This window comes from Oryx dammah, unplaced genomic scaffold (genome assembly GCF_014754425.2).
Source record: "Oryx dammah isolate SB20612 unplaced genomic scaffold, SCBI_Odam_1.1 HiC_scaffold_8, whole genome shotgun sequence".
Lineage (NCBI taxonomy): Eukaryota > Metazoa > Chordata > Mammalia > Artiodactyla > Bovidae > Oryx > Oryx dammah.
Genome location: NW_024070192.1, coordinates 4,800 through 14,538, shown reverse-complemented (window position 1 = coordinate 14,538; position 9,739 = coordinate 4,800). Strand labels below are relative to the sequence as shown.

Below are 9,739 nucleotides of genomic sequence, written 5' to 3'. Positions count from 1 at the left end.
AAAGAGGCTTGCTGAAAACTTTTACTAACTTTGGTGTTATGGGCATGAGCTACCCATCTCCTCGCATGGCCTGTAACAAACCTTTCTCTGCCTTAGACTCCAATGTTTTAGTATTGTTTGGCCTTACTAAGCTTTACAGTAAGATGATGCTGTGAAAGTGTTCAATATACCAGCAAATCTGGAAAACTCAGCAGTGGCCACAGGACTGGAAAAGGTCAGTTATCATTCCAATCCTAAAGAAAGGCAATGCCAAAGAATGTTCAAACTACCGCACAATTGCACTCATCTCACACGCTAGCAAAGTTATGCTCAAAATCCTCCAAGCCAGGCTTCCAACAGTACATGAACCATGAACTTCCAGATGTTCAAGCTGGTTTTTAGAAAAGGCAGAGGAACCAGAGATCAAATTGCCAACATCCGCTGGATCATAGAAAAAGCAAGAGAGTTCCAGAAAAACATCTACTTCTGCTTTACTGACTATGCCAAAGCCTTTGACTGTGTGGATCACAACAAATTGTGGAAAATTCTGAAAGAGATGGGAATACCAGACCACCTCACCTGCCTCCTGAGAAATCTCTATGCAGATCTAGAAGAAAAACAACTGGACATGGAACAACAGACTAGTTATAAATTGGGAAAGGAGTAGGTCAAAGCTGTATATTGTCACCTTGCTTATTTAACTTATATGCAGAGTACATCATGAGAAATACTGGACTGGATGAAGCACAAGCTGAAATCAAGATTGCCAGGAGAAATATCAATAACCTCAGATATGCAGATGATACTACTCTTATGGCAGAAAGTGGAGAATTAAAGAGCCTCTTGAGCGCCTGCCGCCGTCTGAGCAACCGAGCAGATCCCGCCCCTCGGACCACCCCGCTGAAGCTGTGCCAAGATGTGCGACGACGAGGAGACCACCGCCCTGGTGTGCGACAACGGTTCCGGGCTGGTGAAGGCCGGCTTCGAGGGCAACGACGCGCCCCGCGCCGTCTTCCCTTCCATTGTGGGCCGCCCGTGCCGCCAGGGAGTCATGGTGGGTATGGGTCAGAAGGATTCCTATGTAGGTGATGAAGCCCAGAGCAAGCGAGGTATCCTGACTCTCAAGTACCCCATTGAACACGGCATCATCACCAACTGGGATGACATGGAGAAGATCTGGCACCATACTTTCTACAGTGAGCTCCGTGTAGCCCCAGAGGAGCACCCCACTCTGCTCACTGAGGCTCCACTGAACCCCAAGGCCAACCGTGAGAAGATGACTCAGATCATGTTTGAGACCTTCAATGTCCCCGCCATGTATGTGGCTATCCAGGCGGTGCTGTCCTTGTATGCTTCTGGCCGTACCACAGGCATTGTTCTGGACTCTGGGGATGGTGTGACCCACAACGTCCCCATCGATGAGGGCTACGCCTTGCCCCACGCCATCATGCGTCTGGCTCTAGCTGGTCGGGATCTCAGGGATTACCTCATGAAGATCCTCACTGAGCGCGGCTACTCCTTTGTCACCACCGCTGAACGGGAGATTGTTCGTGACATTAAAGAGAAGCTGTGCTATGTTGCTCTGGATTTTGAGAATGAGATGGCTACGGCTGCTTCTTCCTCCTCTCTGGAGAAGAGCTATGAACTGCCTGATGGCCAAGTCATCACTATTGGCAATGAGCGCTTCCGCTGCCCTGAGACGCTCTTCCAGCCCTCCTTCATTGGTATGGAATCAGCTGGCATCCATGAAACGACTTACAACAGCATCATGAAATGTGACATTGATATTCACAAGGACCTGTATGCCAACAATGTCTTATCCGGAGGTACCACCATGTACCCTGGTATTGCTGATCGCATGCAAAAGGAAATCACTGCCCTGGCTCCCAGCACCATGAAAATCAAGATTATTGCTCCCCCTGAGCGTAAGTACTCTGTCTGGGTTGGGGGCTCCATCCTGGCCTCCCTGTCCACCTTCCAGCAGATGTGGATCAGCAAGCAAGGGTATGATGAGGCAGGCCCCTCCATCGTCCACCGCAAGTGCTTCTAAGGTGCCTTCTCTCTTAGTCTACATCACATTCAGGATGATGGTATGATGCTTTTTGGAGTCTTCTGAACCACCCTCCCTCACCTCTCATCAATCATTGTACAGTTTGTTTACACACGTGCAATTTATTTGTGCTTCTAATATTTATTGCTTTATAAATAAACCAGATCAGGACTTGCAACCTAAAAAAAAAAAAATAAAAAAAAAAGAGCCTCTTGATGAAAGTGAAAGAGGAGAGTGAAAAAGCTGGCTTAAAACTTGACATTCAGAAAACTAAAATCATGGCATCTGGTCCCATCACTTCATAGCAAGTAGATGGGGAAATAGTGGAAACAGTGGCAAACTTTATTTTTTTGGGCTCCAAAATCACTGCAGATGGTGACTGTAGCCATGAAATTAAAAGACGCTTGCTTCTTGGAAGAAAAGCTATGAATAACCTAGACATCATATAAAAAGCAGAGACATTACTTTGCTGACAACGGTCCATCTAGTCAAAGCTATAGTTTTTTCAGTAGTCATGTATGGATGTGAGAATTGGACTAAAAATAAAGCTGAGCATCAAAGAATTGATGCTTTTAAACTGTGGTGTTGGAGAAGACTCTTGAGAGTCCTTTGAACAGCAAGGAGATTGAACCAGTCCATCCGAAAGGAAATCAGTCCTGAATATTCATTGGAAGGATTGATACTGAAGCTGAAACTCCAAACACTTTGGCCACCTGATGTGAAGAAATGACCCATTGGAAAAGACCCTGATGCTGGGAAAGATTGCAGGCGGGAGTAGTAGGGGACGACAGAGGATGAAATGGTTGGAAGGCATCACCGACTCAATGGAGATCAGTTTGAGTAAGCTCTGGAAGTTGGTGATGAACAGGGAAGCCTGGTGTGCTGCAGTCCGTGGGACTGCAAAGAGTCAGACACAACTGAGTGACTGAGCTGAACTGAACTGTGCTTTAGGCCACAGGGACTTGCGTTATTCAGTAACAGAAGGAAGGAGATGGAGGAGAGTAGGGTGGATGCTGGTGTCAGGGAAAGGCCCGGGAAGAAAGGAAAATGGACCAAAAGGGGTTCCCCGAGGGAGGAAGGCAGGCAATGTGTGTGTGTGGGGCTGGGCCAGCAGGGCAGTGTGGGCAGCAGGGAGTGGACCCAGACTGCAGAGTTCAGCGCTGAGATGGTTACTTGACTGGGCTAAGGGATGCCCAGAAGGCTGGTAAAACTATTCTGGGTGTGTCTGGGGGGTTGTTTCCATAAGAGATTAGCATCTGAATTCAGAGACTCTGGAAAGGGTCATGGTCATCAGTGAGGGTTTTGCCCAGTCCTCTGAGGGCTGGGAGACAGCAAAAAGGCAGGGTTGGGGGAAGGAGCCTTGGAGGATTAGGGGGGTGATTAGGAGGATGGAGCTGGTTTTCTGAGCCTGGACTTCTGTCTCCTAAAATTGCCTTTGGTTCTGCTTCTCAGGCCTTCAGGCTCAGAATGGGACTTATGCTGCTACTGCCCCCGTTCTCTTGCCTCCAGGTTTGGAGAGGAACCATACCACCAGCTTTCCCAGGCCTCCAGCTTGCAGATGGCACTGCGGCTTCTGGGACTTCTCAGCTTCCATCATCATGTGAGCCAATCCCACCTAAAAAATCTCTTTCTGGCCATCCATTTGTAACCTGCTGCTAAGTCGCTTCAGTCGCGTCCGACTCTGTGTGACCCCATAGCTGGCAGCCCACCAGGCTCCCCCGTCCCTGGGGTTCTCCAGGCAAGAACACTGGAGTGGGTTGCCATTGCCTTCTCCAATGCATGAAAGTGAAAAGTGAAAGTGAAGTCGCTTGGTCATGTCCGACCCTCAGTGACCCCATGGACTGCAGCCTGCCAGGCTCCTTTGCCCACAGGATTTTCCAGGCGAGGACTGGAGCGGGGGCCATCGCCTTCTCCGCATGTGTAACCTACTGGTTCATTTTTCTCTGGAGTGTCTGACTCTTTGCTACCCCATGAACCCAGGCTCCTCTGTCCATGGAATTCTCCAGGCCAAAATACTGGAGTGGGTTGCCATTTCCTTCGCCAGGGGATCTTCCTGACCCAGGGATTGAACCCGGGTTTGTTGCATTGCAGGCAGATTCTTTGCTGTCTGAGCCACCAGGGAGGCCCTGTTTTCTGGAGGACATTGACTTAATAGAGATGCTTTTTATTTTTATTTCTAATTGGAGGTAATTGCTTTACAATACTGAGATGGTTTCTGCCATACATCAACATGAATCAGCCCTAGGTATACACATGTCCCCTCCCTTTAACCTCCCTCCCACCTCCAATCCCGTCCCATCCTGGGATTGTCTCAGAGCACCAAGTTAGAGCTCCCCGCATCTTACGGCAAATTCCAATTGGCTGTCTATTTTACGTATGGTGCTGTGTATGTTTCAGTGTTACTCTCTGAATTATCCCTCCCTCGCCTTCCCTCGTGGTGTCCGCAAGTCTGTTCTTTGTGTAGGCATCTCCACTCTTGCCCTGCAAATAGGTTCATCAGTACCATCTTTCCAGATTCCATATATATGTATTAATTTATAATATTTGTTTTTCTGTTTCTGACTTCATTCTGCGTAACAGGCTCCAGGTTCACCTACCTCTTTAGAACTGACTCCCGTGTGTTCTTTTTTATGGCTGAGCAATATTCCATTGTGTATAGTACCACAACTTCTTTATCCATTCGTCTGTTGATGAACATATAGGTTGCTTCTGTCTTGGCTATTGTAAATAACGCTGCAGTGAACATTGGGGCACATAGTCTTTTCAATCATGTTTTTCTCAGGGTGCATGTCCAGTAGTGGGATTATCCCACTCCAGTGCTCTCGCCTGGAGAATCCCAGGGACGGGGGAGCCTGGTGGGCTGCCGTCTAAGGGGTCACACAGAGTTGGAAACGACTAAAGTGACTTAGCAGCAGCAGCGTGATAATTTATGGGGCTTCCTAGGTGGTGCTAGTGGTAAAGAACCCACCTGCCAATGCAGGAGACACAAGAGGTGCAGGTTCGATCCCTGGGTTGGGAAGATCCCCTGGAGAAGGATATGGCACCCCACTCCAGAATCCTTACCTGGAGAATCCCATGGACAGAGGAGCCTGGTGGGCCACGGTCCATGGGGTCACAAAGAGTCGGACACAGCTGAAGTGACTTAGCATGCACACATCATTTTATCAGAGGTTCAGCTGCGTATTTGGTAAAACCAGAAACAAATTTCTGAAGCAAGTGACATAGAAAATATAGCTATCAGTTATTAGTAAGGTCATAAGTAAGAATTTAAGTCAAGAACTTCCATTAGCCATAGCCCAGTCATCTGACTTCTTTGTAACCCCATGGACGGTAGCCTTCCAAGTTCCTCTGTCCATGGGATTTCCCAGGCAAGGATACTGGAGTGGGTTTTTACTGAGAAGTGCCATTCCCTTCTCCAGGGGATTTTCCTGGATCAGGGATTGAATCCATGTCTCCTGCTTTGACAGGCAGGTTCTTTACCACTGAGCCACCAGTCTTACATAAATCATCTTACAGATATGTCTGTTTCATGCTGATAACTTAATTTTGATTGTATATTAAAACTCTACCTCTCCCCTCATGTTTTGGTTGCCACAATTTACCTCTTTTTATATCATGTGTTCATTAACAAATTTTATAGCTATAGTTACTTTTACTACCTTTGTCCTTTAATATTTATATTAGAGTTAAATGATCAACACACAACCATATTCAGCATTCAGTTCAGTTCAGTCACTCAGTCGTGTCCGACTCTTTGTGACCCCATGAATCGCAGCATGCCAGGCCTCCCTGTCCAACTCCACCCAAACCCATGTCCATTAAGTTGGTGATGCCATCCAACCCTCTCATCCTCTGTTGTCCCCTTCTCCTCCTGCCCCAATCTTTCCCAGCATCAGGGTCTTTTCCAGTGAGTCAACTCTCCGCATCAGGTGGCCAAAGTGTTGGAGTTTCAGCTTCAACATCATATGCTGAATTTGGCTACAAGCTTACCTTTATCTTCTTTATCTACTCGCATCCTCTGTTTTCATATGGGTATCATGCCCTGTCAAGGCAGCTTGAAGAACTCCTTTCAGTTTTTAGTGGTAATGAACGCCCTCTGTTTTGATTATTTGGAAAAGCCTCTACCTCATTTCTGAGAGAACACTTTACCAGGTAAAGTATTCTTTGTTGGCAGTTTTTCTTCTTTTAGAATGTTTATTAATATTATATCATCCCACTCTCTTGGCCTGAAAGCTTCCTGCTGAGAATTCTGCTAATAGCGTTCTAGAGGTTCCCTTGTATGAGATAGACTTTTTTCCGTGTTGTTGCTTTAAAAGTCTATCTTTATCTTTTATTTTAGACAGTATTGTTAAAAAATAGGGACAAGATTGTTGTGTATTGAAATTTTCAGATGACCTATGAGCTCTGTAAACTCAGATATCAAAATTTCTCCCCAGATTTGGGAAGTTTTCAGCCATTATTTCTGTAAATATACTTTCTTACCTCTTGTCTCTCTCTTCTCCTGAGACTCCAATACTTCTTAGATTGTTCACAGGATTCACAGGATTTTTTTCACTCTTCATTCTTTTACCTTTCTTCTCCTTTGGTTAAATAATTTCAAGGTCCTATCTACTACTTCACAGTTTTTTCTCTCAATCCATTCTGCTGTTGATGTTGTCCATTGCTTTTTTAATTTCATCCACTGTATTCTTCAGTCTAAGAATGTCTACATAATTATTATTATTTTTAAAAATGATTTCTTTCTTCCTGCAGAACTTTTCATTTGTTCATGTATTGTTTTCTGAATTTAGGTGAATTGTCCTCTGGTTATTAGCTCACTGAGATTCCTTAAAAGTTATTTTGAATTATTTATTGGGTAAATTGCAGATTTCCATTTCTTTGCAGTCAGTTATTAGACAGTTACTGTGTTCCACTGAGGGTGTCATGTTTCCTTAAATTTTATTTCTTTAAAGATTTTTTACAGAAGTATAGTGGACATACAATATTGGTTTGGGGTGTACAGCATAGTGAGTCAACATTTTTATATATTATGAATTGATCACAATGATAGGTGATCAGGAGCCTTTTGTCATCAAAAAAAGTTGCTGCAATTTTTATGGACTGTATTCCCTATTCTGTACACCAACTCCCTGGACTTATTGATTTTATACCTTGATCTTGATACTTCATATTCCTTGAAGCCCTGTGTTGCTGTCTCCACATCTGAAGAGAAGTGACCTCTTCCAGTCCTTACTGGCTGACTTCAGGAGAGAAACACCCTCTGTGGGCTGTTCTAGGAATTCTCACGTAGTTCCTGTGGGGATGCCTGCTCCATACATCTTGGGGCGAACGCTGAAGCTCAGGTGCTCTGTCTGGATCCTGCAGAGCCTGGCTGACAGTATCCCTGTACTTTCCCTAGGGGCCTGCTCGGTGGTCCATTCTGTGGTTTCTCCTAGGCCTGCCAACCCAGTTTTCTGCTCAGGCTCCCCGACTGCCTGAGTGCGTTCTCACGGCTGTCAGCTCATCCACAGGGAAGAGTGTCGGGGGAGGCGTCAGGTGGGTGCTTACCATGCAGGCTCTTCAGACCAGGAAGGTCTAGTTTAGTCCCGAATTGTCCCCTTGAGGGAGGGGCAACATGAGAAAACTCCGGCTGTTCCTCTCACCCCCTTGAATGCGCCCAGTACCTGATTGTTTTTGTCCAGCCTTGTGCTGGCACCCACTCCTGGACTCTGAGCCTCCCACAAATGCTGTCTGGTCTGTGGGTGGCCATCCAAATTGGTTTTCTTTGGGGGAAGGTAGTAGAAATCTCCTGTTCCACGATTTTGATGTTGCTCCTCTTCCTTGCGATATTTTTTGATGAAAACTAGACTTTTGAGTGCAATAATGCGGTGACTCTGGAAACAAGGTTCCCCCTCTTCCCTAGCATTTGCTGTTTGCGAAAGTTACTGATAATGGTTTTGTGCTTCTAATTGTTGTGGGCAGTCTCCGAGCTGAAGACCAGCTTGAGATGTAAACTTAAGAGCCCACATCTTTTCTGAATCTTTCTTTTGGCTTATGTGGTTACTTCCTATTTTCCCCTTATATACATTTGTTTTTGAGTTACTGTCCAGTGTCCTTTATGCAAAACGGGCCTAGTGCTAAAGAACTCTCTTGTTTTTGCCAGCCACAGGATTCTTGGTTGACATACTTTTTCCTTCAGTGCTTTGAATAAGTCAACCCACTGTCTCCTGGTCTCCCAAGCTTTCTAATGATGAACTTGCTGATGACCTTATTGAGGTAAGTATGACGAGGGTGGTCTTCTTTTCAGGAAGGCCACTAACAAGAGTCAGCAGAACTCCTTCAGCCTCCAGAGACTTTTCTTGCAAAGTCCAGAGCATCAGGGTCTTGAAAGCTCCTCCAGGTGATTGACACTGAATAAATGTTACTCCTTGTCACGGAGTATGTGAGTGGACGGGACGTGATTGACTGTTACTGGATGGTGGCTGCCGGGCAGATGAGGCGGCCAAAGCCTGTCCCAGCAGCTGGTGCCTGCTGGGCAGTGCTGCCACCAGAAGGTGTCGGCTACAGACGAGACCCGAGGCCAGAGACCCCACTTCTTGATGCTGAGCTGAGTGTAAGAATCACAGACTATCCCACTCAGTCAGCACCTTCTGTGATGGCCACTCACCTGGACGCGTGGAGCCTGGGAGTGGTTCTGTACTCGTGGGGCCTGGGTCCCTGCCCTTCATGGGACTGGACTTCTGGGAGCTGCAGCAGCACCATGTTCCCACTTTATCCTTCTCTTGAGGTAGAGACATCTCTCTGAAACGATGAGAACCATTGACCCCAACAATGAAGGGGTCACTTGAAGTGACACATGAGGCATCTGTGAGTGAACGTGGACCAGGAGGAGCCGCTCAGGCCATCCAGTGAGCTGCCCTGTGACGAGGACTCGCCGAGTGACAGGTGATGACATGGACTCTGCATGTGTCCTGCATGCAGGATATACAGGGGGATAGGAGCCCTAGGTGGGGGTCATTCTGTCACCCTGAGGCCCTCTCCTTCTGCTGACCTCAGCATGGGTTGAGCCTCTTGGTCCCTGAGGTGGGCACCCAGGACGAACCACTTATCCCCGCACAGTTCTTTGAGCGGGAGGGGCAGCAACCCGGAGGGTCAGAGGTCCATGCCCCCAGCCCTGGTGAGGCCCTGGGGCCCCCCTTACACTAGCAGGCCTGGGGCCCCAGAGGAACCATCTGCCCTGGGTGTGTTGCCTTCCAGAAGCTACCCCAATGCTGGGCAGCCTGAGTGTCCCAGGCCCCCTCCAGCCACAGCCAGAGACAGTAGGGGTGGCTGGGAGATTCTAGAACTTTAAAGCACGTATGTTGCAGACTGAGCAACCAGAATCCTCACCGCAAAGTGAGCCCAGGGTAATTCCCCATGGCCAGCCAGGCAGGAAGGTCAGGCCACACCCCCTGCATTGAAGTGGAGGGCAGGAAGATGCTGAACCCTGGGCCCCTGGAGGCCAGGGCTGGGTGCACACAGCCCAGCTCTGTGTGCACGCTGGGGGTGGTGTAGGCAGTGCACACTGTGTGTACCCTGATGCCTGGGGAGAGAGAACACGGTCCAGGAGAACACGGGGGTGTTCTCTGCCCCAGATTCAAATCAGGAGGATGTCCCACACCACCACGGCCTTCAGAAGCATCGTATTCCAAATACCTGGCCAGCTCAGACGACGGCCTGGCACTGCCTGGG

The 9,739-nt window shown here is 47.7% G+C and overlaps 1 protein-coding gene across 1 annotated transcript; it reads left to right on the top strand.

Moving 5' to 3' along the window:
- Positions 1 to 860: 860 nt before the first annotated feature.
- LOC120867442 (actin, alpha cardiac muscle 1-like) lies at positions 861 to 2,223 on the top strand. Its single transcript, XM_040245941.1, has one exon. The coding sequence runs from the start codon at positions 896 to 898 to the stop codon at positions 2,027 to 2,029; it is 1,134 nt and encodes a 377-aa protein (XP_040101875.1). The 5' UTR covers positions 861 to 895; the 3' UTR covers positions 2,030 to 2,223.
- The last annotated feature ends 7,516 nt before the right edge of the window (positions 2,224 to 9,739 follow it).

Coding starts and splice junctions, on each gene's coding strand:
- LOC120867442 (XM_040245941.1), top strand. CDS start 896: ATGTGCGACGACGAGGAGACCACCGCCCTGGTGTGCGACAACGGTTCC.